Source organism: Leiobunum rupestre, chromosome 4, assembly GCF_980474605.1.
Source record: "Leiobunum rupestre chromosome 4, qqLeiRupe1.1.hap1, whole genome shotgun sequence".
Classification (NCBI taxonomy): Eukaryota; Metazoa; Arthropoda; class Arachnida; order Opiliones; family Sclerosomatidae; genus Leiobunum; species Leiobunum rupestre.
The window spans coordinates 56,755,484-56,781,217 of record NC_143387.1 but is presented as its reverse complement, the minus strand read 5'-3'; the positions used below and the strand labels follow the sequence as shown (position 1 = coordinate 56,781,217).

The 25,734-nt window shown below is 36.7% G+C and overlaps 5 protein-coding genes across 10 annotated transcripts; 1 reads left to right on the top strand and 4 right to left on the bottom strand.

Annotated features, from left to right (window-relative positions):
• Positions 1-7,710: 7,710 nt before the first annotated feature.
• On the bottom strand, positions 7,711-10,255 carry LOC149948399 (uncharacterized). Of its 2 annotated transcripts, XM_090173397.1 has the most exons (7): positions 9,953-10,255; positions 9,712-9,877; positions 9,303-9,643; positions 8,896-9,237; positions 8,086-8,325; positions 7,934-8,034; positions 7,711-7,864 (listed from the first exon to the last, which is right to left on the bottom strand). In XM_090173397.1, exons 2-7 carry the CDS (start codon positions 9,873-9,875, stop codon positions 7,814-7,816), a joined length of 1,239 nt encoding a protein of 412 aa, XP_090029523.1. In that variant the 5' UTR covers positions 9,876-9,877; positions 9,953-10,255; the 3' UTR covers positions 7,711-7,813. The 2 variants fall into 2 exon arrangements, with proteins under 2 accessions (XP_090029523.1, XP_090029522.1); XM_090173396.1 differs by having other exon boundaries at positions 7,712-8,034.
• A 2,931-nt stretch (positions 10,256-13,186) lies between these two features.
• LOC149948398 (uncharacterized) lies at positions 13,187-15,532 on the bottom strand. Of its 3 annotated transcripts, XM_090173403.1 has the most exons (7): positions 15,406-15,532; positions 15,148-15,301; positions 14,749-15,086; positions 14,348-14,689; positions 13,789-14,028; positions 13,640-13,735; positions 13,187-13,275 (listed from the first exon to the last, which is right to left on the bottom strand). In XM_090173403.1, exons 2-7 carry the CDS (start codon positions 15,297-15,299, stop codon positions 13,241-13,243), a joined length of 1,203 nt encoding a protein of 400 aa, XP_090029529.1. In that variant the 5' UTR covers positions 15,300-15,301; positions 15,406-15,532; the 3' UTR covers positions 13,187-13,240. The 3 variants fall into 3 exon arrangements, with proteins under 3 accessions (XP_090029529.1, XP_090029528.1, XP_090029530.1); XM_090173402.1 differs by lacking the exon at positions 13,187-13,275 and having other exon boundaries at positions 13,452-13,735; XM_090173404.1 differs by lacking the exons at positions 13,187-13,275; positions 15,406-15,532 and having other exon boundaries at positions 13,452-13,735; positions 15,182-15,267.
• Positions 15,533-15,595: 63 nt separating this feature from the next.
• On the bottom strand, positions 15,596-17,701 carry LOC149948397 (uncharacterized). 2 transcript variants are annotated; one of them, XM_090173406.1, is made up of 7 exons: positions 17,598-17,688; positions 17,375-17,535; positions 17,144-17,314; positions 16,916-17,085; positions 16,513-16,857; positions 16,211-16,450; positions 15,596-16,141 (listed from the first exon to the last, which is right to left on the bottom strand). In XM_090173406.1, the coding sequence occupies exons 2-7, from the start codon at positions 17,470-17,472 to the stop codon at positions 15,918-15,920; spliced, it is 1,248 nt and encodes a 415-aa protein (XP_090029532.1). In that variant the 5' UTR covers positions 17,473-17,535; positions 17,598-17,688; the 3' UTR covers positions 15,596-15,917. The 2 variants fall into 2 exon arrangements, with proteins under 2 accessions (XP_090029532.1, XP_090029531.1); XM_090173405.1 differs by having other exon boundaries at positions 17,375-17,701.
• Positions 17,702-17,807: 106 nt separating this feature from the next.
• Slu7 (Pre-mRNA-splicing factor Slu7) lies at positions 17,808-20,980 on the bottom strand. Its single transcript, XM_090173394.1, has 10 exons — positions 20,906-20,980; positions 20,131-20,807; positions 19,938-20,069; positions 19,767-19,864; positions 19,641-19,708; positions 19,385-19,581; positions 19,206-19,310; positions 19,014-19,124; positions 18,176-18,454; positions 17,808-18,091 (listed from the first exon to the last, which is right to left on the bottom strand). The coding sequence occupies exons 2-10, from the start codon at positions 20,737-20,739 to the stop codon at positions 17,909-17,911; spliced, it is 1,782 nt and encodes a 593-aa protein (XP_090029520.1). The 5' UTR covers positions 20,740-20,807; positions 20,906-20,980; the 3' UTR covers positions 17,808-17,908.
• Positions 20,981-21,053: 73 nt separating this feature from the next.
• Positions 21,054-22,777, top strand: Sou (required for meiotic nuclear division 5 protein souji). 2 transcript variants are annotated; one of them, XM_090171915.1, is made up of 7 exons: positions 21,054-21,271; positions 21,380-21,522; positions 21,576-21,713; positions 21,773-22,043; positions 22,101-22,369; positions 22,429-22,583; positions 22,642-22,777. In XM_090171915.1, the coding sequence occupies exons 1-7, from the start codon at positions 21,136-21,138 to the stop codon at positions 22,703-22,705; spliced, it is 1,176 nt and encodes a 391-aa protein (XP_090028041.1). In that variant the 5' UTR covers positions 21,054-21,135; the 3' UTR covers positions 22,706-22,777. The 2 variants fall into 2 exon arrangements, with proteins under 2 accessions (XP_090028041.1, XP_090028040.1); XM_090171914.1 differs by having other exon boundaries at positions 21,056-21,271; positions 21,377-21,522.
• The last annotated feature ends 2,957 nt before the right edge of the window (positions 22,778-25,734 follow it).

Below are 25,734 nucleotides of genomic sequence, written 5' to 3'. Positions count from 1 at the left end.
TACTATCAGACTGAAGACGCTTGCATTGTCATGTGATTTTCATGACGCCAATAAAGAAATATTAGGTCACCTTATAAAAACATGTGTATCAGCGTCGTTACGACGAAAAGCCTTAAGAGAACCGAACATGTCTTTGGACGAATTCCTCACGGTGGCAAAGTCTTACGAATTAGCAGAAGAGCAAGCTAACTTAATGGAGACTAAGGCAGAACTACTTGCAAATGCCATTCATCCGAAAACGGCTACCCAACCAACAACAACTACAACTAAACAACTGCCAAACCAACCACCAACTCAACAACAACCACTCCATTTTCCGACACCCCAACAACCATTACATCGCCCCCAACAATCTTTTCAATACCCTCAACAACCAACCAGTAGACAACAACCACAACGGTTTCAACAACACTATCCGACAACAACATCATTTTCACGACAATTCTTTCAGAATAATCCGTGAAACAATAATCGACGTACACCGAACATCCCTAACAATGCATATCATACATCAGCTCTCTGTTTCAACTGTGGAGGAAATTTCCCACATGCCCAAGGACAAAACAGTTGCCCCGCGAGAAACGAAATTTGCCCGTGGTGTGGCAAGCTTGGACATCGGGAAAGTATGTGCCGATCCAAAGCAAATGAATTGGGGCAAAACTCGGCCGCACTAGTAACAATGGATGAACCATACGAAGAATACGACAGAAACTATAACAATCAATCGGAACTAGAAGATTTTCACATTTGTACGCTGACATCAGAAAAGGAGACTATACCTCATATGTCCAACACAACTTGTAGCTTACCACCACCAATTCCAAACAAAATGGTGACGATATTCAATATTAGAAGTTTAGACATCCCCGCACTAAAGGATACCGGAGCAAGTATCAACATTTTGGATTACAAGACATACTCCAAAATGCTACCCACACCTAAGCTCGACGTCTCTACTGTCAGAGTATTTCCATATGCATCCAGGGAACCTTTACCGTTAATTGGACAGTTTAAGACAAGAATTCTATCAAACCACCATTCTATTGACGACGTTTTCACGTACTCCACCCAAGCAAGTCAGCATATAATATTATTGGGGCTCCTACTTTGGAAAAACTTAATATACTACCAAAAGCGCCCACAATTAACACCGTCACGAACAACAATATTGATGATGTACTCCAGAAATACACGGGTCTCACAAGTGGCTCTTATTACAATCAACTTGACCCTCCCACTTCTCAACCACCTCAAGTGACTTATCACACTAACCAACTCTCGATGAGCACTCTATACCCGCAACTCTCGTCTTCTGTTTCAAGCGGGTACAATCACATGACCTCGCACTCGCACTCTTACTTGGGTCAGCAACAATCCCAGCAACCACAGACTATGCCACCATCTCAAAGTCATCAGATACACCCTACTGTTATAAACCAAACAAGGGGTCCCAGTGGGTCTCTGTTAGTGCCAAATTCTCAGTCCCACTCTATATCAGGTGCATTTTTGGCAACTGGATCCATCACTCAAATGGACAATGCCATGGGTTCAAATTCAGTTTCTACAATGCCATATAGTAACAACTCAACAGGTTCAATCAGCAACAATAAAAATCCAAGTGGACACAGAGTGACTAACTCTTCACAAATGGGATCAAACTTCTTACAAAGCCGACCGCCATCCATTGGCTCCACAACACCTCAGACTCAACATTATCCTAATAATACCATATCCGCTTATCAAAATCGAGGTGTGAATTATGTACCATACAGCAGTCACATGCAATATTCACATATTCAGTATCCAGTAACTAGGATTCAATCTGCTGACAAAAAGTTGCCAAGTGAAACACCCTATAGAACGCAAGCACTGCATCCACAGGCATCTTCATCTTATGCTGTAAATAATTCAAGAACAGTGCAACCAACACTTAGTACTGACATTTATCAGATGAACTCCCACCATCAGAATCATTATCCAGCAAGTCGTGTTCCAACACCTGCTACAACGCAATCTGATATTGGTGGACCTCAAAACTTTGAGGAAGAGACGCAGGAAGAAACAAATCAGGAACCCGTTTACGCAGAACTTCAACCTGCTACCCAGTATCATCCACCTCCAAAAATTGAAATTCAACCTGTCTCTTCATGTCCCTATATACCAACTTCTCCCGCTTGTCAAAATCAGCTCCAAGGGATGATGGGACCTAATAGCGCTCCATCTACTACCCGACTTTTGGATGGCCCCAACTCACTTCCACCACCATCTTTGGACATAAATGATCCAATGTCTGGTTTATCAGGCATGCCGGATTATATGGATCAATCTCCGTATCAGTTTGTACCACCACTGTCAGTGGCTCCACCTGCTTTGATGCCAAAAGAACCAGCACCACCACCAACTAAAGGCAAAAAAGCAAAAGGTCCTCCTAAACCAAAGAAACCGAAAAATGCCAAGAATGTTCTACTGCCACCTTTACCAATTTCTCCTCTGTCTCAAATGCATCCTTCACCAATGTCCACGCCACCACATGATCTCGAAGTAAGAAACCCAGCAAACCCCCAAAGGAATCCAGATCAACAAAATATCAACTGTATGAACCAAAACCTGGCAAACCCCCAAAGGAATTCAGTTCAACAGAATATCAACCGTGTGAACGCAAAACCATCCTCAATTACTGCTAAAAACAGACGACGAAAAAAAAAACTCAAGAGTCCTCGACTGCGAAGAAACCAACATACATAGAAAGTTACGATAAAACATAAAAGCCCCTAAACGATACACTGATATTTGAAGCAGGTTACATCCATTATCAGCTACAGTTACTGTGGTAACAAACATAAATACACTCTAACATTTTTTTTCAAAATTTTTCTTGGTTAAGGGAGAAATGTAATGTCCCTTATATTTTATATAATATACGTTTGAATTACGCGCGCTCTTAAAAAATGACGCGAGATACGACGAGCGCCGGTTGAGAAATTATGTCATTATTAAATATTAAAATTAAACGGACGTTTTATTTCAAACCGCTAAAATCTAATTAAGCCTAACGTATTGAAAACATGAAAGCCCGCGTTACTCCCCACGAATTTAATTTGCAGGCCCAGTTTATTTTAGTGTCGTGTATATTTCATTTAAGTGCTTTTATTTTTATTCAAGTGTATTTGTTACCATTGGTTTTTATATTATATTACTTGGACACCCGACATCCGCGTACTTATTAATGTGACGTATAATCATACCTCTCGACATTGTTATATCCGGAATAGTATTGAACGGCCAAAACGAGAATCCTTCTTGCTTTTGCTGACGCTAGAATTCGAGCCCAAACAGCGCTGGAACTGAGCATTGTGATGATTTTCGTATCCCCTGTCGGGGTTTTCATCCTGCCATAGATGATTATTTTGATGGTTGAAAGGTCCATCTCTAGAAAAAGAACATTCGTCATAACGTCTTTGAAAATCCCCATCAATCAGTCTTTGTGGTATCTATATTTGCGTAAAATTTTCCAAGCAACCTAAATCGACACTAGCGGTCGCCCAACTTCCTCGAGGGTATGCGGCAAAATATGGAAGAAGTCGAAATTAGACTGACTCAATCAGCGGCAGCCAGTGGCGTAGCGAGGGGGGGGGCGGAGGGGCGGACCACCCTGGGCGCCACCATTAGAAGGGCGGCAAAATTGCCCCTTTTTACAAGGATGATTTTGGCGCGTTCATCCCTTCTACTTCGCCTCTCTTCCTATCCTCCTTGGACTTATGATTCCGCCCCGGGCGACAATAGCCCACGCTACGCCACTGGCGGCGGCGGAAGGTTTTTTTTTGGGGGGGAAGGGGGGTACAAAGAATCGAAAATGGGTGTTTGGGCGGTAGCCGATAGCGCTAGTTTTTTTTGTCGAGATATTTAATGCATATTTCCAGTTTCCAGTTTTTTTAACTTATAAGTTACCGATTTTAATCTAATTAAACAACTGGTTTATTAACTAAGTTAGAATCAAACGAGCTAGGAAGTCCGACTAAATCGGTTAACAGAATCGAACTAGCCAAAAATAATTACACAGAATATTCACACAAATTTTATTTTAACTCTCTTTATGAATGAAATCTGTAACTACCTCATTCATATCAATTTGATCTAGTTCATCTTGATACGCGTGTAGTATGCAGAGACTATTTAAGCGGTATTGTGTCATCGTATTTCTTAGGAACAGCCTGGTAAAGGTATGCAAATACCATTTTTAGAAGATCGAATCGAATATCAAATATGTTTTTTCGAGGCACGTCAAATACCAAATCGAATATTTAAAATGTCAAATAATTTGGTCGAATAATTTTGGGCAAAAATCCAAGCCAGTTAACTGATGAAATACCAAATATTATTTCGAATATCAAATAATTCAAGGTATTTGGTTTTCAAATAACCAAATAGTTTGCATATTTGTCAAAAAAAATAAAAAAATAATTGAAATAACGGGAGTATTTGCATATTTCTCCAAAAATATTTAAAAAATAATTGAAATCACTTGACGTTTTACTTGCAAATGGCAAAATAATAAAATAATTTCATTTAGGCCTTTGGATAAAATTATTGGCTTCTTAACCGTAACCTACAATAATAGAGTACATTTTAGTATCTTTTGTAAAATTTTAACTCAGTAATTTAATAAATTCTTGACTTAATATTCAAATAAGTTCAAAATGTTACACAAAATGCCGTTTTTTAACCACAAAGTTATTTATTATTAAATTGTTTTTGACTTGGTTTTAGTTTTACTTTGTTATTCCAGAAAATTAAAAAACAGAAAACAGTTCACGCCAATAATTTAGCTTTGTCTGGAGCAACAAACACAGCAGCCCACACAAGGAGAACGCAACCCGTCAAAAGTCGTGCATTTTCTTGCGTACATTTTCCATTGGTTAGACGCTTTAGCGTCTTCTGCCGTCAGAAGGGGAAAAAAACAAAATTGTCTTCCCCCCGCCCGTAAAACATTAAGCATAAAGGCTCGTCCAATGAAGTTTGTACACAACACTGCGTTAGCGTGTTTAAAGGCTAGCTGCGTTCTCCTAGTGTTTGTTGCTCTTAGGTGGCATAAAGAGGTGACAGAAAGAAGGACTACTTCAGAATTTTCATTGCGTTTTCCTTTGAAGGCCTTGAAACTCAACAAATTAGAAAAAGACCCGCGGTTATTCGAAGGGTTTGCAAACTATTTGAAAATACCAAATACTTTTTCCCTCCCTTTTCGAATTAAAAATTCATTTAGTAGAGAAGATATTGTCAAGAATGAAGTTATTTTAAATATAAAATTTGGGGGGGGGGGGGTACACATAAATACTTTGCAACAATTTTTCTAATTAGAGGTTTCAAAATCCTTTTCCAAGATTTTTAAAGTACCTGGCGACATATCAGCCCAGTTCACAAAAATAGAAATTCTTGAAAAATGGCTGATCCCATAAATCTGAAGTTATACTCGGTTTTTGGGAAGTCCTACCCTGAAAGCCAAAATGAACTCAACTATCTTCTCTACGTGGAAAACTTTGTTATACTAATTCGAACAAAACCTTTGGAGGTCCATTTTTACTCTACCGCCATCTATTTTAATTTCTAGTGATAGAGTTCCTTTAAAGGCCGACTACATAAATCTTCGGTTTACTCTGTCTTTCACTGGAACTAGGCTGACTGCATGGCACATGTGTATTGCAGTCAGCCGACTTCCAGTGACAGACAGAGTAAACCGAAGATTTATGTAGTCGGCCTTTAAGCAAAGGGAACGGTTCTAAATTTTCAGTCCAACTCGATGCACAGCCCCCTAAAAGCCTAGATCCCTTTAAAAAAGGTACGTAGTTCTTAAAAATATTGTAACATTATCAGACGTGCGATACAATAATTTCAACGGCATACTATATATAATTCAGACTGACCGTACGATAATTTTAAAATTTTCCGGAAATCAGGTTCAAATTTTAACTTTTAATATGATCATATGTAAAGTATTACCCCTAAGTATGACCCTTACTACATCCTTTCTTCAAGAACGATAAATCAGAAAAACGACTAGCAGCTCAGTAACCCGGAAGTTAAACCCTCTTTGTGATTTCAATTTTTCTATTGGTCATCCAAGTCAGAGTTCATATTCTGACAATCATAAAGTACTCGAAAAAAATTTCGTCTGCTGTGTTGCCTTCGAGCACCCGGCGAAAACGAAATTAGTGCGGCTAAATACGCATTAAGCCTAAAAAGGGCGGTATTCAAAATCGTGTGCCAAATTCTTGGAATATCACGTCACCGGAAGTTGGGTTAGAATAGTTCATGGCACATAAATGTTTTTAGCGTAACTGAGAATGATGTAGTAAAATCATTTCCCTATGTCATACTTTAACACTTAGTGGAATTATGTTTTATTAGTAATTATTTTTCCATACGCCGAACTTGACTTTAATCGTAATTTAAATATTTGATTTATCATAAATATTATTCCGAGAAAAATCCAATCTACCACCAAAGTTAAAAGTACCAACTTTATTTACTCTTTCTTAATATAAACAGTTCAGAGAAAACGCATTTTCATTTAAGTACAGCTCCGAAATTTCGAAAAAAAATGTTTCTTCGCGGTAGTTACACTTACTGAAAACAAACCCCTTTAAAATCATAACAGTAAGCTTAAAACTCCAAAAACAAATTAAAAAACTTAATGAAATTGTGCTTTAGTATTTAATTCCTAATTCGCAATTATTAAAATACAAACAGAACAAACGGTACATTAAAAAGCCTTCCAATAGCATGGCATTTAAACCAGACACATATACCAATGTATACAATGCCAAAAGTGAAGCTAAAATAAACACCAATTTGGAATAATTACCACCGAAATTTCGGGATATATGAAATTAAAACGATAAAGGAAACAAATATTTCGGGCCTTCTTTTACCGAATCAAGAATGTATTTATTTATACCTATGGAGAATGTCTATGTCGAGACGGTTTTTAGCCTTTCTCTCAATCCACCCGTTGGTCCCCCCAGTACGCTCCTCCGCTTAAAATAAAACGAATAGTCCCGGTATTTCATTGGCTGCTTAAAATTTACGTCACCTAACGCGATGGAAATCAAACGCCGGTGACGTTTTGTCTCCCCCCCCCCCCCGCGCGAGACGGGGGAAAGGCGTTCAACGTGCCCGGCAATTGTCGCAACATAATCATTCTTCCTAAATATAAATAAATACCTTCTTGACCGAATATCACTCAACCTACGATTTCTCAGAAACTGAGAAAAGCAAAGGTAAAACAAGAAAAACTCTGCCACCACAACTCAGGGGGAAATCCACTGAACTACTGAAAGCAGTACTATTTCCACACATTTCATTATTCACCACAGCGAGGTGCGATTTAATGGCGCAAAATTCAAACACGAGTAAAATGCATGATGGACTTATAAGTTTCAAAATAATGATTATGTGAATGATATAATTTAGGTCTTTTAGTATATCTTTGAATAAGAATAAGGCTTTCATTGTATTCTTTTTAGTTGGAATTAGCCGATTTTATCAAAGAGGGTGGACAGATGGACTTTTTGTCACAGCTAATAACCTTTAATTTTTTGATTCCGATTAGATAAATCACTCAATTTCTCACTGTCAGATGTCATTATGTATAAAGTTCTTATTAAACTATTTACTGACTAACTTGTGCATAGTACTAAATTAAAAAATAGTCACACCACTGTTACTGTTATTATTTTTCAATTTAATTTATAAAGTTCTTTATTACAATACTGATTTTTGATCATAAAACATTAAAATACCACATTTTTGGAAACCTTTATGACATGACGCAAGAATCTTGTTCTACAGTTGGAGGAGGACTCAAAACCTTTGCAGGAGGTTCTGTATAAATACCATCTAGCCAGATTCGTATAACGTACAACCAGTATTCACTGACTTTTGCCAGATTATAGGTATAACTGGTTTCAACGCCATTCTGTCGTTCTCCTCCAGTCCTCCATCTTATACCAACTGTTTCGCAGCTCAAGACTCTTCCTCCTGAGATAATTCAATTTATTATTTTATCAAGAAAAGAAATACGCTTCTTACCCGTTGCTCGAAGCCACTCTTCAATTCTCTCTTTAGTTTTGGAAAAACTTTCATATTTGTCACAACCTATGGTTTTATTTTTGATAATATAAGGCACAAAGTTTTTGCAGCTTAAATTTAATGGAGCAGCAACACGATCTCCTGTTACTGTTACGTAACCAATTCGTAAAATTCTAACATAATAAGTGGTGTGGGTTACACGTTCCATATACGTCATTCTCTGTGTATCCACTGTATTCCCTAAAAGATATTAATATTAGATTTATTTGAATTAAAGGGGAACGGCCAAGCTTTTCCAAATATGGCCTTATTTCCGTATCAAAAGATTAACAAGACGTTCAATATACTAACACGTACCCTTTTTTGTCTCGAAAAAATAGCTTTTGGCCCAAAAGGTTGAAACGAAAAATAACGTCAGGTGTTTGGGTTTGAATTTTCGTCGCCATCTTAGGGGCTGCCGCCAGCGCCCCTAACCCCGTATGAATGATTTGCGAACTATCCTAACTTTTAAAATCGCGCGATTTAGGCTTAAGTCTCTTATAACTGGAACGCGCCGCGCGTGCAAAACCAATTTTTTGCGTCATCAGCAGCGCGCGCTTTTGCGTTGTTTTTCTGTCTAACCGACTTCTCACCAGGTGTCGCGGTGGACGCGCGCTTTTCGATTTCCCGAAATTTCTTTATTTTATTAAAAATTAACCACTCAATATTTTTTTTGCGGTTTTCGCCATAAATTTTAGTTTTTAATGGGCTATCTACCTGGTTAAAGCTTGACCGTTCCCCTTTAACTATATTTTTTTATTATTATCTTACCCGTTTTAACTTTAACTTCAAAGGTTTGGGCATTACAAAATCGAATCGTTTTTTGTCCAGAACACCACTGAGATGCCGCCATAATAACATTCGAAAATGGCTCATATTTTGTTCTTCCAAATATCCCACCATCATCCAGCATTGCAGGTTTGAAATCAGCCACACCAATTTCTTCTCGTTCTCTCTCCAATTTAGCATTCGCGATGTGTTCGAAAAAAATACGAATGACCACGATAAAGTGTTTTGAAACCTCTCCTCTTTCATGCCAATATGTTTTCTCAGGATCAAAGATTTGGATCGTATCAGCTTTCATTTCTTGAGTCTCGATAGTCACGATTCGACCTAGATAAAAAGGGGATGCAAAATCTCATTTAGAACTTCCATTTTATTTATTTAAAAAACTATACCAGGTAATGCATTTGGATTTTCTCTGGTTCTTTGATTAAATTCTTTTAATGTATCATCTAAGCTAGCAAACTCCGGCCACCCCAATGTGTTATTATTTATAGTTCTTGGAACTAGGTTGACATAGCCAATTTGTTGAGCATGGTGGTTCGCTTTCCTGGGAACAAGCCATAGTCTAAGGCCCCTGATATAAGTGTTTCCAGTTTGTCCATATTCTAAGTATGTCATTTCTTCTGGATCAATAGAAGTATCAGGTTTGCATTTAAATTCAATGCTCTCGCAAGTTTTAGCTTCCCAATAAGGATTTTGCGCGAGAAATTGGTTGGCTCGAATTACTAAGACGCTGAAATAACAAAAATGTTATCGAATAATTTAGATTATATAACGAAAAAATCAGAAGTAAAGGCTTACGAGAAAGGTTCAAATTTTGGGGAGGTGAAAATACCCGATTCTTTCAGCATTCCTGGTAAAAAATCTTGCACTGTCAAAAGGCCGCCAACAGATGAGTGTTCCGCAAATACTTCCTGGTATTGCGGTGGAGCCTGCGGTAGATCAACATCCTTCGAGTATGCCATTCCTTAAATTCAAAATAAAAGTATATGTTTATTGGATGAATAAACATTCAGTGTGATATTTATATCGACTACATTACCTCCTTCGGGTTTTTGTTTCTGCAGTTGCCTGTACTTAATGCTGTACAATATTACGAATATGAAGCCAGGGGTACCTCCTTTGGTTTTTCAACGTAAAATAAATCTAATACTGTAAAAGTACTTTGATAAAATCTAGAAAAATAGTCATAAAAGTTGCGTATGTTGTTTCAGTAAGTTAGAAACATGTGAGAATGACGGAGTATATTTGGTTAACGATATTTCCCTGTATCCCGAAACAAAAAAATTGCGGTGTACGGGCGCTTCAATGACATACTACTACCAAAACATTGCGTAATGATTATAAAGTACAGAAATCAAGGTAAAAATTCATTTTGCACGTAAATATGTGTTGCCATGAGGTAGTGTCGCGCGCAAAAAACGTAATTTTAAAAACGGTCACTTGAGCTATGCATGTATGAAAATTTAAATTATAATTTTTAATTCAGATTATTTATTTGACATAAAAAAGACATACAAGTTTGCATAACATTTATGAAACAGCTAAAGAAAAAGCTGATAAATTCAATATATTGAATATATAAATATCCTAGTTTGATACTCTTTTGGGACGTCTATGATTACATAAGTTTACTAAGCTTAGTAGTTGTATATTTACTTATAAATAAATGCATTTTATTATCACAACAGGCGCAAAATTCAAACCTTAGTACAGAGTTCATACAAATGTGGAAAATCGATTTTCCGATTATTCCGGATGCAAGAGCACGTATGGTTTTAACATAAAAAAAACTAGGCTATTTGGAAATATAGAAAAAAATATCACAAATTTTTAATTTTTGGCTCGGGTGTGATTTGTCGCTCTGTAGTGCATTTAAGCAAGAATGTATTTATTTATACTCAGGGAGACTATCCACGGACACGTTGAGCCCCTAACCCCGTCACGCTAAGGGGGGGGGGGAGGGAAAAAGGAGGCGGTCTTATTTTTTGCGTCCTCGCAGCAGCGTTAATCGCATCGAAAAACGTAATTTCTAAGAACCAATGAGATTGCAGTATTATTTGATTTTATTAAAGCGGAGGAGCATACCGGGGGGCCAAACGGGTGGAATTGGAGAAACGCTAAAAATAATCTCGACATATTCATTCTCCCTGAGTATAAATAAATACATCCTTGATTTAAGCCCACATGATGGAAAGGGCTGGGCTACCAGAAATTCGGGCCTTCAATGATTCTTTGGGCCTTTAAACAAGTTACTTAAAATTTCCTGACTTTTTTTGTGAAGAATAAAATTCCCAGTTTTGTGCGAATAAAATGAGTATGTATTATCAGGAATACATACCTCGAACTTGGAACGGTTATATAGGCCGATTTCAGTCTCTATCTAGGGGATCTTTCATTTGGATGTCAGAGCATACGTGGTTTTTCTTACGAGTTTCATTGGCTTAAAACTCTCCTACCAAAAATATCCGAGTATAGTCGACAAAAAAGCTACAGTTGTAAAAACGGGAGTTTAAAACTCCTAAAGAGGGGAGACTTGCGCGAGGAGGGGAATTTATTTTCTCATTCGCATCACCGAAAACTGTCCCCGGGATCTTACCATAAGGAATATGGCTGGATAACCATTCCTAGTTCGAAGTATGCATTCCTGGTATTATATATTATTATTATATTATATATATCATTGATAAAATTTAAGAGCTTATGTGATCTTTAAAATTATAAATTATACACTTTCGTTATGTAAAGAGAAACATAGCGCTTAATGTCTTTAAATACTTTGATCAAAAACAATCTTTGGCAGCTGGTACCTTGAGTATATATTATATATATATATATTTCACAACACTATGTAGGATAAATATTTAGCGTTAACTACAATGACTAAACTAGTGCTACCCTTCTGGCCCAAGAATGTACTTATTTACAGTTATTAATAATGTTAAGCAGGGCGGACTGGCCCGGTGCGCACTATCCCACGGGGCCGCTACCAAATTTCCTTTGGTGGCCGGTAAACCAAATCTAATAAAAGTACTTTTAATAAAAAATTAAAAAAAAATAATAAACCATAAATATGAAGTTTTTAACAAACAGTCTACCCTGGTATTCATTCTCTAAAAAAGGTACGTCACGAGTCCAGGCTTATATGAGCGTAAGAAATAAACTAGCATTCATAAATATGGCCCGTTATTATTTTATGTTGCAGCAGGGTGCACGACGACAATATAGTACGAACGGACTGTACTCTGAAGCGATTTTAGTTTCGCAGAAATATTCGTATATTCACTTCTTTCATCTTTGTCACAGCAGAGGAGAACGCAACCCGTCAAAAGTCATCTATTTTCTTGTGTCAATTTTCATTGGTTAGACGCTTTAGCTGCCGTTTGAAGGGGGAAATTGTTTTCCCCCCGCCCGTAAAACGTGCGACGTAAAGGATCGTCCAATTAAATTTGTACACAACACTGTGTTAACGTGTTTAAAGGCTAGCTGTATTATCCTTATGTAGGGTGCTGTGTTAGTTGCTCCTAGAATTTTGTATACCTACCTGGTGTATTACGATTTACGAAAGCTGAAAAACGATTGATTTACCAATCGTAACTTCCCGCCAAACCCTCTGCGGCGCTTTTTACCGACATTATATCATTTTTATGTTATTTTTTGCTGAAGAGTGAAGCGACAGAGTCTACATTTAATCTGTAACTTTGATAAGATTGTTGGACAATATTTAAACAAATGTTGGTAGGCCAGTTTTGGTTAAAGAGAAAGACCGTAAAATATAATTAGGAATTTTGGATATAAGGTATTTTGTGTATGATGGTGTATCTAAACGAAAGTTTGACCGCCGAGCAAGCTTGAATAGCGTTTTTGAGGGCCACAAGCCTACAGTGCCCACCCGACGAAAACTACGCCGGTCCGCCCCTGAATTGTTAAGGCGATTTTTAGCGTTGCTGTTAATCGCCCTCATACATGAAAAACACTCTTCTAACGCAAAGAGAATGAAATCAGATATACCATTGGTCCCCTAAATCTTCAACCACACCGGTGTAGGAACCGGCGACGGGGGGGAAATGCCCCCCTCCCCGCAAACAATTTTCTGGGAGAGGAAACTAATGCCTCCTAACTTTATGATCGGTTGTAAATTAAAATATAAACTAAAGAAATATCTTCTATTTTTCTTTTAATCACCAATTTAAATCATCTATAAAATTTTCAAATGCAAAAAATTGCAAATCTGGTCCGTTTTTGGGTTTCAATTTTTTTCTTTTCACCATGGGCCTTCCCCTATCCCAGACCACTGGGTTAAAGCTGCTCTTCTTTCCACCTCAACTTCTCAAGAGTTCCTACACCACTGTTCAACAATAATGCCTAAGTACAAATAAATACATTCTTGGTATTACACAATAATACAATCAATTGCTCATTGTATATTAAAAGATATTATTTTAAATTACTCTAAACTAATATTTTACTATGATTACTCTCTTTTGCACTGTTTATTTACTGAACAGCTGCAACAAGCTTCATCTAGACTAATGGCTGTATATAGGTTTTAAAAATAACATTTTGAAGATTAAACCACTAAAATACCATATTTTTGGTACTCTTTACAACATGACACAAGAATCTTCTTCTACATTTGGAGGGGGACTCAAAACCTCCGCAGGAGGTTCAGTATAAACACCATCTAACCAGATACGTATAATGTACAACCAGAATTCAGTAGCATTACCTGGATTATGGGTATAACTTGTTTCAAGGCCATGTTTCCGTTCTCCTCCTGTTCTCCATCTCATAGCTGCTGTTTCGCAGCTCAAAACTCTACCACCTAAGAAAATGAAAGTTATGATTTCATCAAGAAATAAACGTGGTATTCCTTACCAGTAGCCCGAAGCCACTCTTCAATTCTCTGTTTATTTTTTGAAAAACTTTCATATTCATCACACCCCAAAGTTTTAATTTTGATTATATAAGGCACAAAGTTTTTGCAACATAAATTAAATGGAGGAGCAACACGGCCTTCAGTTAACGTTACGTAAGCAATACGTAAAATTCTAACGTAATAAGTTATCGCTTTTCCACGTTCCATATAAGTTGTTCTTTGTGTATCCACTATATTACCTAGGAACATACTTACTTTAATTCAAAATATCTATTTTAATAGATGTTTTTGGATTTGATAGACCTTCAACAGCTTCATGTCTGCTATGTAAAATAATAATATCTATCTATCAGGTGCTAAAAATAATCTTTAAAATCAACTAGGTTCAAAACATATTATTCAAACAATATATTATTCAAACAATATATTATATTAAACACATTTGCTGTATTTTTATCAAAAGGGTTATATTTAAATAGTTTAAAATAAGAAATCTTTCTACACAAATTAGCCATTGTAGGTCTATATCAAATTCACACGTACATCAATTTATCATACCAGATTTAACTTTAACTTCAAAGGTTTGTGCGTTACAAAAACGAATCATCGGTTGTCCTGAACACCACTGAGATGCAGCCTTAATAACGTTTGAGAATGGCTCATATTTCGCTTCAGTAAATAATCCACCTTCATCAACCATGGCAGGTTTGAAATCAGCAATGCCTATTTCTTCTCGTTCTCTCCTTAAATATGGATCAATGGAGTGTTGAAAAAAAATACGAATAACCACAATAAAGTGAATTGAATGCTCCCCGCTTTGATACCAATACGTTTTATCAGGATCAAAGTTTTCAATACTACCAGCTTTCATTTCTTGAGTTTCAATAGTTACGATCCGACCTAAATAAAGAATTCAAAATGAAATTTGAAATGAACAAATTCTTGCTTAAAAACCATACCTGGTAATGTATTTGGATTTGATCTGGTTCTTTGATTAAACTCATTCAAAGTATCGGCTAAACTAGCAAATTCTGGCCAGCTGAATCCTTCGTTACTTATTACTCTTGGAACTACATCAATGTAGCCAATTTGTTGTGGATTGTTGGTTTTTCGGGGAACAAGCCATAATCTAAGGCCCCTGATGAAAGCGGTTGCACCCTTTCCATATTCTAAATAGGACATTTTTTCTGGTTCAACAAAAGCACCGGATTTGCATTTAAATTCAATGCTCTCGCACGTTTTAGCTTCCCAATATGGATTTTGTGCAAGAAATTGGTTGGCTCGAATTACAAGGATCCTGAAATATTGAAAATGTTATTAAATAATTTATATTTACAGAAAAAAAAGTTTAAACTTACGAAAAATTTTCAAATTTGGGGGAACTGAAAATACCTGGTTCTTTAAGTAATGCTGGTATAAAATCCTGCACTGTCAAAAGACCTCCAACAGATGAGTGTTCAGCAAAAACGTCCTGATACTGTGGTGGAGGAAAATCTTTGGAGCATGCCATGGCTTAAGTAAAATTAAATAAAATTAGCTAGGGCTTTTAAGAAGAATTAATTATTCTTAATATTTATATATCCTAAAATTAGTATAAATAATTATACTTTACCAACCTTCTTAAATCTAAATTTATTCTGCACAAAATAGTTGTACAAGTAGCGTACAGAAAAAGAACAGTTGGTAGTTATTCAAAATTGTGATTTTCAGTTTTCCAATGATATCGATTGACAAAAACCGAACGACCAATAAACGAGTCGCGCCAAATTCAAATCGAAAAAAAAAAGTTTTACGCAAAAATGTTTTGGGCGAGTTATTGTAAGATTTTTTTACCACTGTTTTACACGTTGAATATCAACTAACATAATGATAAAATTATTAATAAATTAATAAATATAAACGTCAAATTTAACAATACACAAATGTATTTTAAGTGTTTTGAGTTAGTTTCTCCTGTAAATAGGCTTTTGAGAGATATAAAATAAAAATTGCATAAATAAGCTCTACCGCCTATGTAATATCTACCAACTAAGCTGAAGCTTCGATAATAATTCATAAATCGGCGGTTTGGTTGATAGTGTTTTAAAATATGTTGATATTTGGACTGTTTGGCTCTAACACAAATATGCTACCAAAAACAAGACTCAGTTGCCACTTGAGCGAGAGGAACTGGGCTTAACGTTGAGGGTGGGGGTTCTTCGAAGGGACCATCGAGGAAAATGCGAATAACGTGTACCCAATGATGTGATCGTCGAGAACTATTGTAAGTGAAACTAGTTTCAATCCCGAGTTTCTTTTCGCCACCCGAAGCCCACCTCATAGCTACAGTCTCGCAACTGAATACTCGAGCACCTAAAAAAAAATTGGGAATTAAAATAAAGTAAAAAGTCCTACGAAGGTAACCTAAAATTAATTATATACCTGTTGCACCAAGCCACTCATCAACTCTTTCCATTGTTTTTGATAAGGTCTCATATTCATCAACCGAGCCGCTATTGGTCCTGAGAGGACAAGGCACAAAGTTCTTGCAATTTAAATTAAGTTGTTGAGCCGTTCTAACAGCACATAGTTTCACATAAGCAATTCTTAAGACCCGAGCAAAATACACGGTTGAATCACCCAAATCGGTGTATGACATTTTTTGAGATCCAACCCTTTCACCTGAAAATAAATTTAGTGAGAAGGAACAAATTTGTTTAAGCCTTTAATATAACAATACTTACCCATTTTAGCTTTGACTTCAAATGACTGGGCATTACAAAACTTAAAATCGTTTTGTTGCGTACACCACTTAGAAGCTCTTACAATTACATTTGAAAAAGGCTCAAATTGGGACATACTGTACGTTTCAACATCACCATTCATATTGGCGGGTATAAAATCCATTACCCCAATCTCTTGAATAGCTTTTTCACAATACTCATCGGAATATATGTCATAAAACACACGAAGAACAAATAAAAAATGTATATCTCCTCTGCCTCCTTCAATCCAGGTACTTTTGTTTGGCTCAAATTTTTCAATTTCTTTTATATACATTTTTTGGGTTTCAATCGTAAGCACTCGACCTAAAATATATAATTTAATTATTCTTGAAAGCAATAATAAGCTTGGAGCCTCACGAACCTGGTATTAAGTCAGGATCTTCCCTAATTTTATTGTTGAAAGTATCTATAGTTTCATCCAAACTTTGAAATTTTGGCCATGATAAAAAATAGCTTCCTAAGGCTTGCGGGACTACATTTATATAACCTATTTGCTGGGGTTTTTCAGCCTCTCGTCTTACAAGCCAAAGCCTATATCATTTAATAAGTTATTAGATAAAGAAAAATGTTAAAAAATACTTTTGAAAACCTCAGTCCTCTAACCAACACGTTGGTTATGTGCTGTCCATGTTCAAAATAGGTCATTTTTTCAGAATTGATAAGTTCCCCATTCTTGCACTTAAATTCAACACTTTCACACGTTTTGGTTTCCCACTGCGGTTGCTGCTGAAGAAACTGATTAGCTCTCTCAATCAAAACACTGAAATGGTACCTCGTTTAGAGATAAATGTACACGAAATTAATGAAGAAAATTACATACGGGAATGGTTCAAACTTTGGAATACTGAAAACGCCGCCACTCTCAATGCATAATGGTATAAAATCCTTAATAATGAATCTAGGCTCTTGTTTAGCCATATTGATTGTGATGAACCAGCGTAGTGAATTAAGCTACTTCTCAATGAGAAACCCAACTAACACCTAAGGTAAATATAATTTAAACCCACATCATTTAAGCTGTTAAAAACTGTCCTTCGAATTACGCCTTAATCATTCTTAAAATGCTTCTTTCCTTTGTAATTTAAAAATAAAATTTATATTGCTGCCATTTGGGGTTGCAAATTGAGCTACATAGAAGTAGATCCAAGCAGAGTCCAAGGCTTAAAAACGAAGAATTTCATTTTTCATTTCAAATGTTTTCAATACACAGTGCCATCTACATTTTTTACAATCAAACAGACAAAACTAAATAATTGATTTAAAGTTATAATATTTAATGTCAAAGAGATATTTGCATATGAGAATACACAATAAACACAAAATTTTGTAAAATAAAATAATTTCTTTACAAGAGTTACTTTTTGCCCAAAAAAGCACTCATTGGGTCTTCTGGTCGCTGGCGTTTTAGGAAGTAAGCTTCCATTTCTTCTTCTGTAGGACCTTTCACTTCAAACATGCTGTTGTATGGTCGTTTACGTTCATCCATAGACAACAGGCGATCAGCTTCACGTTGACTGGCTTCTTCATTATCCAAAGCCTAAATCGCAAAAAAAATAATTTAGTTAATTGCGCAAATTCAAACAGTCTAAACTGGATAAATAAATCTCTATAAAAAGAAGACCTTTTTCAGTTTGGTTTCATCATCATCAGACTCTTCAGATGCAGAGCTATCAGAACCAGAAGATCTGTCCTTCTTAGCTAACCTCTTCTTAACACGATTATCACGTTTCTTCTGTTTCTTTTTCTGATTTTTCGTTTGTTTGCAACGTTCCATTAAAGCTTCAACATGCTGTTCAAGCAAAGATTTCTGAGGTTGTTCTTTAACTGGAGGTTCGTGTTGTTGAGATGTTCCAGGCAATTCTAGCATATCATCCGTATCAGGCATTAAAAGTTCTGATGACTAAAATAAAATTAAAAGTTACGTTAATTAAAATTAATGAAATATTATATCTACAGGGTGTTAACTAAAACGATACAAGGGCAATAACTCCAAATGTATTTTAGCTAGGAATTTGAAACTTTCAGGATACATAGAAAATGCAGGGAGTCACTTGACAATGGAAATGTCCATGACCTTGAACCATGTCTTCAAAGTCATTTACATTCTTTTTCAGAACCATTAGAGATACAAAGTTGGTTTCAATTAAAAAGTGTTCCCCTTCACATTTAGGTGTACATAACTTTGATCCTTCCTTATTGACCAATAACAAGTCGAAAGAATTTAGACAAAAACATGAAGGTTGTGATGAAAATAATGTACCACAGACTTTTCTAATTGAAACCAACTTTGTATCTCTAATGGTTCTCAAGATTTATTTTCAAATGACCTTGAAGATATGGTTCAAGGTCATTTAACCCTCTATGTGTCCTGAAAGTTTCAAATTCCTAGCTAAAACAAATTTTGAGTTATTGGCCCTGTATTGTTTCTTAGTTAACACCCTGTATATCAGTAAACTCACTGGAACACTGGCATCTTTTCCGGCTTCTCCAGTGCAGTAAGACTGTTTGACGAACGAATGACAACATTTATATCCCCAACGACCATCTCTCCAATAAGATCCCCAAACACTCTGAAAATTTTCAAAGTAAATAAAATGGAATGCAATATGGTAAATACTATAGTAAATACAAATTTAGGATTTTAAATTTACAGCGTGATTTTGAATGTAAATATCCTCTTCATATTTGGACCTTATAACTGGTTTTTCATTTCCTTTCAAAATTTGTCCATCTCTCGCATACTCAATGTACTCTTCCTAAAGATCACAAATATTTTAATTAAAAAAATTTCATATAAAAATAATCAGTCTAAATCAGAGTTTTTAATTACCGTTTGAGCGTAGATGAGTTCTTTGGGTGGAGCTAGAAGATGTTCTTCACCGCCGTATCTTTCCAAAATACTCTCTTTCATTTCCATTTTAAATTCTTCCTTTTTTAAACCAAATTCTTGGTTTAGAAGTTCGGCTTTCGTTGGTTCAGCTTGCAAATGTACATCTACTCCTTTGTCATAGGCTTGCCAAGCAAATACTGTAAAGTTTCATGGAGTTAACAGGAATACAGTCATATTTTGATAAAATTTAAATTACATTGAGCTCTTGAGTGATTTAATGTGTCTCCGGTATATCGAACAAAGTTATCACCCGCAAAAACCAACCTAAATTAAAAATATCAATACTGTCGTTAGTTTTTGAAATTGAAAAAGTCTTATTTACTCTTCTGGTTTCTGAGCTGCTGTTTTATATGGGTTATCTCTCATGGATCGGGTTTTGGGATCGTAATAAGCTGAATTTGGATCCAAATTTCTCAGGTACTATAATAATTTAATAATTAGTCAAAAAAAAATTGAAATTCAAACCAAATTTAAAGCAAAAATAAAAGCTTACTTTAGCAACATCCTCCCGAATCCTTAAGTTTCTAACAGTAATCCGTTGTTTGCTGTCCACTTTGGTACCAGGCATGTCAGCATCATCCGCATATTTGTCTTCGTCATCTTCACTACCACCTTCACGATTGCTCTGAAAAGGATATAATTAGAAGTTTTGTAAATTTTCTTATGAAATTATGACGCTTACGTACTTCAGCTGCTGCAGCCACTAAATCTTCCTTTAATTTATCCTCTTTTAATTGACGTTTCGCTTCTTCAACCTTGGAAAACTCATCTACAATAGCCTGATATGCTTCGGGCAGAAAGCCATTCCACCTATCTCTTTTGCCATCATAGTCCAGCTTGAGATCTGGAAGTAAAGCCTCATCTGCGGCTATATCATCATTGGAATATTTTGCTCCTATTTTACGTGGTCTCTCAACACAATCTTTCTTTAAATGAGTCAAAGCCCCGCAATTTTCACAGGCACCCTTTCGAAACTTTGTTGCTCTGTTCGTTTTCACCCCTCTTTGATAATATCCATCAATTGAAGTAAAATCTGCTTGTTTTTCCGGTTGGGGCCTTTGATGCTTAAGCGTTGGTCCCCTAGCTCCAAAGTACCATGGAGCGGAAGCAATGTATTGAGGAATATGTGGGTTTATGTCCTTTCCTTCTTCATCAACAGCAGCTGGTGCTGTACCAGCCTTACGAGCTTCTTCAAGTTCCTTAGCTTTCCGCCAATCTTCCCTCGTCCTTTTTTTCGGTTCATCAACTTCATTGTTTTTCAGAATTTCCGAAACGGGTTTATTATTTGCATTCATTGTAAGTTTGATGAGTAGTTTTATAGAGCAAACCAAGGCCTAACTTGTTATTCTTAGTCTTAACTTCACTGAAAAATATTGAAAATGAATACTTGAACGATCAGAAGAATAATATACTACACAAATGATCCAAATAGCGAATAATATTAAAATCCAAAGCATTTACCATAATTTTTTACACACAAATTTGTATCCAGTAAAATATGAGACGCAATAAGGGAGTAGGGACAAGGAATGAATGATATAAAAGCAGAATAGCAGACGATTCCATACATCTATTCCAAAGTAAAATGATAGTTTCGGCACGACCCGCTAGAGGCTGTTTGCGTCGCGTCCGCTAGCGACCTCCAGCGGGCTGTGGCCGTGGGTTCGGGAACTTTCAATAAATAAAAAAAAATGGAATCGTGTATGAGCGTAGAGAAAGAAATTGACAAAGTTTTGCATAAATTCAATGTATTTAATGAGCATTCCAAAACAGTTCTTGTAGATTTAATTGACTATACAAATCGTTTGCAAGAGGAATTATCAGAAGGTAAAGATATTTTCAGTTTGAACTAGAAGAGTTAAGCCTTGGGGAACTTGCACCAGTAGCCTTGGGCAGTTGACAATAAAGATAATTTTTGTTTGAATTACGTAGTAGATTCATCTAGCGAAATCACAGCTGCTCAAGCTTTAATTCTAACGCAATGCATGAAAAAAATTCGAGACACAGCCAGTACATTGGCTTCCGAACACAGAGATCTTCACGGAACAGTTTCAAAAGTTGGGAAAGCTATTGATAAAGTAAGTTACTCTTAAAATTATATTTCCAAATGTGACAAATGTCATCGTTTCAGAATTTCATATCAGACTTCTCAACAACTAGCAATGAAGAGGTGTTTCAAGGATCAGTTAATAGTGGTTTATTAAATCATGTCCTCACAGAGCATTTCCTAAGACAAGGAATGTTAGACATAGCAGAAAGTTTAATTAAGGTTCATTAACACCAAAAAATAAATGAAAATTCACTTTTAATTTTTGACCTTTATTTCAGGAAGCAAAACTAAATATGGACAGTAACAGAAAAGAACCTTTCTCCGAATTAAACACTATACTAGATGCTCTCAAAAGAAAAAACCTTAAACCAGCTTTAGAATGGACCAAAGCGAATCGACAGTTGTTGCTTGAACAAAATAGCTCCTTAGAGTTCAAACTGCACAGACTACATTTTATAGATTTACTGCAGCAAGGCGTTAGTAAACAAGAGGAGGCAATTTACTATGCTAGATCTAATTTTCAAGGGTTAGCGGCACACCACGAAAGAGGTGCTTTACAATGAATTCTAGAATTTAACATCTTAACTAACTCAATTGGTTTTACAGAAATTCAAATCCTAATGGGTAGTCTTTTATTCCTACGTCACGGTTTGCACAATTCTCCGTACAACTTCTTACTTGACCCAGTTCACTGGGCGGAAATATGCGATGTCTTCACGAGAGATGCCTGTGCTCTTTTAGGCCTTTCAGTTGAAAGTCCATTGACAGTTTGCATAAATGCCGGTTGTATGTCCCTCCCAGCTTTGTTAAATATCAAACAGGTCATGATGCAGAGACAAGTTACCGGTGTTTGGAGCAGTAGAGATGAATTACCTGTAAATATTTAACATACAATTGTGGTACCTTAATTTAACTTGATATTTTTCTTTTGAAGATTGAGATAGATTTGGGCCAAAAATGTCGTTTCCATTCAATCTTCGCCTGTCCAATTTTGAGGCAGCAAAGCTCAGAAAACAATCCACCCATGAGGTTGGTTTGCGGACACGTAATCTCTAGAGACGCGCTGCATAAGCTGTCCAGTGGAAACAAGTGTGTAGTTTTTACATTTAGCTAGCTCGCAACCAAAAAACTTATTTTAAATTTTCAGGTTAAAGTGTCCGTACTGTCCGATGGATCAAAACCCGACAGATGCAAAGCAAATTTATTTTTAAAAAGAAAAATATTCCTCCATCTTCACATACTTGTCATATTACTGGTGAAATAAAAACCTTCGGTTTAACGTTTCTAATAGTGTTGGGCTAATGATAGCTGATCTTATTTCTTTCTCATTTTGAAATTGTCCTTTAGAAAATGTGCTTGTACTTAATGCTGCCATCAAAGGATATAATCTATTTAGAGATTAAAACACTGCCAAAAGCTATATCTATAATCACCCCAAGTATTGGTTAATTTGCATTTTTAGGTGTATTTTAATCTTTCAGTAGTAGATTCCGCCATTATTAGCGCAACACTAGTTAACATTTTTCCTGATTTTAAATGATTTTTTGTATAAATGAAAAAGTTATTTATCAAATCTTATATCGATTTGCATATTAAAAAATTATATCGTATTAATTTAAAAAAACTTATCTGATTTTTATATGCTTCATCATAGCTAAATATTGTTTGGGGTTCAAACCAATATTAATAAGTTTTACCGATAAACTGGTTTGTAGGGGTGTGCGAATATTAATTTTTAACTACCGAATACTGCTTAACGAGTTTTTATCCAGTTAAACCTTGGACAAATTTTAAATTCTTAACTTTTGAGAATTGATGGACAAAGTTTTTATTTGAGTTTCTAGTCTAGTACTCTAACTAACTCGATTTAAGCGAGTGCTCGCACACCCCTACTGGTTTGCTTCTAAAATACTGATTTTACCTACGGGGTAGATGGCGCAGCTAACTTTAAGGGTAGTTGAAAATGAATAATTATAAAATAATCAGCTAGGCTTATACCCAAGATTGTTGAGTTTGGGAATAAAGTACTTTTAGAACCACAATTTTTATCTGCTGTAGCTGAGGTCATGAGGAACACTTTCTTGAAATAATTAACGAACAGAAACAGTTATCATTTGTCGGTGGCGTCACCTATTTTTCAAAGGAATTATAATTTTTCAAATGTCGTCTGCTTATATGAACATCATTACCACCACCTGTGCTAATCTGCAACGTGCGGTGCATTGAAATTCTGTTCTGTTTATATTTGTTTTATTTTGTGTGATTCTACCATTTGTACTTGGTTCTTCGGGTTTCTTTTTTGTTATTTTTCATATTGCCCCGTTATATCAAAGATAATATATAACTACTTACCCTAGATTCGAAATCACGGCGTTTCTCGATAGCGCGTTTTCTGTTGAGGCTCTTACTGAGTTCGCGCCGGAAGTTCGGAAAAATCGGGCTCCATAGCAGGGTGGGAAATAAGGAATTTCAAGAGATAACCCAAGATTATATTACTCACCTTTAGTTTTCTTTCGTTTAGAAACATTTTTAGAGCTACAGGAATGATCCATTATTGTTTTAAAACCATATAACGCAAAAATATCTGGTATCTTGAAAACCGCGAGTCAAAAACGACGGCGCAATTTTCACTAAAACTTTACGTTTTAACTATATGTCGGTAGCCCTGCCAGCTCCATGGAGGCCATTTTTTCCGACTTTCGCCGGGAACTCAGTAAGAGCCTGCGTTACGTTCAAGGAGCTTGATTTCCAATCTAGGGTACGTAGTTATATTATCTTTGGTTATATACACCAAAAACTGGTAACCTTTATTTCTTTTTCTTTTTTTCAAAAATAAGAAATGCTTTATTGGTGTATATGGCAGCAAAGACCTTCACACCATGTGCATCATACAGAATTAGTCAACAAAAGCATATACAAACAGTCACTGGTTGGTTTGTTTATCTTCCTATCACTGTGATAGGAAGATAAACAAACAAACCAAAAACCAACACTAATGGACTCGGTAAAGTTATCGAATGCCAAAGGCGCGGAGCAGGATACACACGTCCGTAATAATCGGTAGTACACCTCGAGAAAAGGCCATACGGAGACCCGATACAGAATGAATAAAGTAAGCGACGCCAAAAACGAATGGCGGGGACCTCTAGCAGTCCGACATTTAAAAAGGTATGTGGTGAAGCGTCTCTATCGCCGCGCACTGTCCGGATCGACACACCGAAAATGTTCCCAAGCGAAAACGGAAAAGCACCGCAGCAGTTGGAAGCCGTTCACAGTTAATACGTGCTACTAACGGGTCTTGCCAACGTGGCAACCGAAGACCCGCAATACAGTCCCGTGACGGATCAGTCTTGTACCACCCGAAACAACGTGGTTCCATGCAACCTGCCAAGAGTCGGTAACCAGAACCGAAACCCGTGTTTTAAGGTAACTTTTGGTGCGAGGCAAAAAAACCATCGGCCGCTTAGGATGGTCGATAGCCGCTACTGTGGGACATTTGCCCGCCATCTCGTTCCCTGGGATACCGGCATGAGCCGGACACCAAGTGACCAACAATAGTTGAACACTCCCGGGGTAACCGTGACAGAGGCTCCGGAAACGTAGCACTTGAGGGTCGGGGCTGTCCCCCAAAGTCATAGCCAGGGCCGATTGTGAGTCGTAGCATACGACAATGTTCCCGAGACCTTCACTGCGATCGAAGGCCACCGCCTGATTAATGGCAAAGAGCTCCACCGTGTTAATCGGGTGGCCCGGATCCACAACGAACGGACGAGCGACATCGCGATCAGGAATGCAGAAGCTGGCGCCGGCACAGCTGGAGACGTCCTGGACTCGAGGAACCATCGGTATATATGACCACGGAATCGCCGGCCATTGCGTGGAGCTCGCCATTATTTCGACCCCTCGTTCACGCTAGTGGTAGATAGCGCCACTGGCTTAAATTATTTTCACCACTAGCTAGCAGTAGATGACGCCAACGACTAATGATAACTGTTTTGATTCGTACATGATTTCAAGAAAGTGCCCCCAGCTATCATATACAAATTTTGACTCTAGAAGTACTATATTCCCAACTCAATGCCCAAGACACCACCTTAGGCTGATTTGCTGTATCGGTTTAATAAGATATCGGCTATCACTAGCTCTTTAAACAAAGGTGGCACCACCCAATCAGAACTAAGAAATCTCCCGCCAAACTTAAAATTCTAAATTGCACGTGAAAATGCCTTCCATAAAAGAA

Excerpts from the sequence above, each read along its gene's own strand:
- Slu7 (XM_090173394.1), bottom strand. The coding sequence starts at position 20,739 with ATGAATGCAAATAATAAACCCGTTTCGGAAATTCTGAAAAACAATGAA. Across the intron at positions 20,070-20,130 it reads TAGTGGCTGCAGCAGCTGAA|AGCAATCGTGAAGGTGGTAG; the intron begins GTACGTAAGCGT and ends TATCCTTTTCAG. Across the intron at positions 19,582-19,640 it reads AAATCACTCAAGAGCTCAAT|TATTTGCTTGGCAAGCCTAT; the intron begins GTAATTTAAATT and ends GAAACTTTACAG.
- LOC149948399 (XM_090173396.1), bottom strand. The coding sequence starts at position 9,875 with ATGGCATACTCGAAGGATGTTGATCTACCGCAGGCTCCACCGCAATAC. Across the intron at positions 9,238-9,302 it reads AAATCCAAATGCATTACCTG|GTCGAATCGTGACTATCGAG; the intron begins GTATAGTTTTTT and ends CTTTTTATCTAG. Across the intron at positions 8,035-8,085 it reads AGAGTGGCTTCGAGCAACGG|GAGGAAGAGTCTTGAGCTGC; the intron begins GTAAGAAGCGTA and ends GAATTATCTCAG.
- LOC149948397 (XM_090173405.1), bottom strand. The coding sequence starts at position 17,472 with ATGGCTAAACAAGAGCCTAGATTCATTATTAAGGATTTTATACCATTA. Across the intron at positions 16,858-16,915 it reads AGATCCTGACTTAATACCAG|GTCGAGTGCTTACGATTGAA; the intron begins GTTCGTGAGGCT and ends TATATATTTTAG. Across the intron at positions 16,451-16,512 it reads TGAAGTCAAAGCTAAAATGG|GTGAAAGGGTTGGATCTCAA; the intron begins GTAAGTATTGTT and ends ATTTATTTTCAG.
- Sou (XM_090171914.1), top strand. The coding sequence starts at position 21,136 with ATGGAATCGTGTATGAGCGTAGAGAAAGAAATTGACAAAGTTTTGCAT. Across the intron at positions 21,714-21,772 it reads TAGCAGAAAGTTTAATTAAG|GAAGCAAAACTAAATATGGA; the intron begins GTTCATTAACAC and ends CCTTTATTTCAG. Across the intron at positions 22,044-22,100 it reads AGCGGCACACCACGAAAGAG|AAATTCAAATCCTAATGGGT; the intron begins GTGCTTTACAAT and ends TTGGTTTTACAG.
- LOC149948398 (XM_090173402.1), bottom strand. The coding sequence starts at position 15,299 with ATGGCATGCTCCAAAGATTTTCCTCCACCACAGTATCAGGACGTTTTT. Across the intron at positions 15,087-15,147 it reads CCCAAATTTGAAAATTTTTC|GATCCTTGTAATTCGAGCCA; the intron begins GTAAGTTTAAAC and ends TCAATATTTCAG. Across the intron at positions 14,690-14,748 it reads AAATCCAAATACATTACCAG|GTCGGATCGTAACTATTGAA; the intron begins GTATGGTTTTTA and ends TTCTTTATTTAG.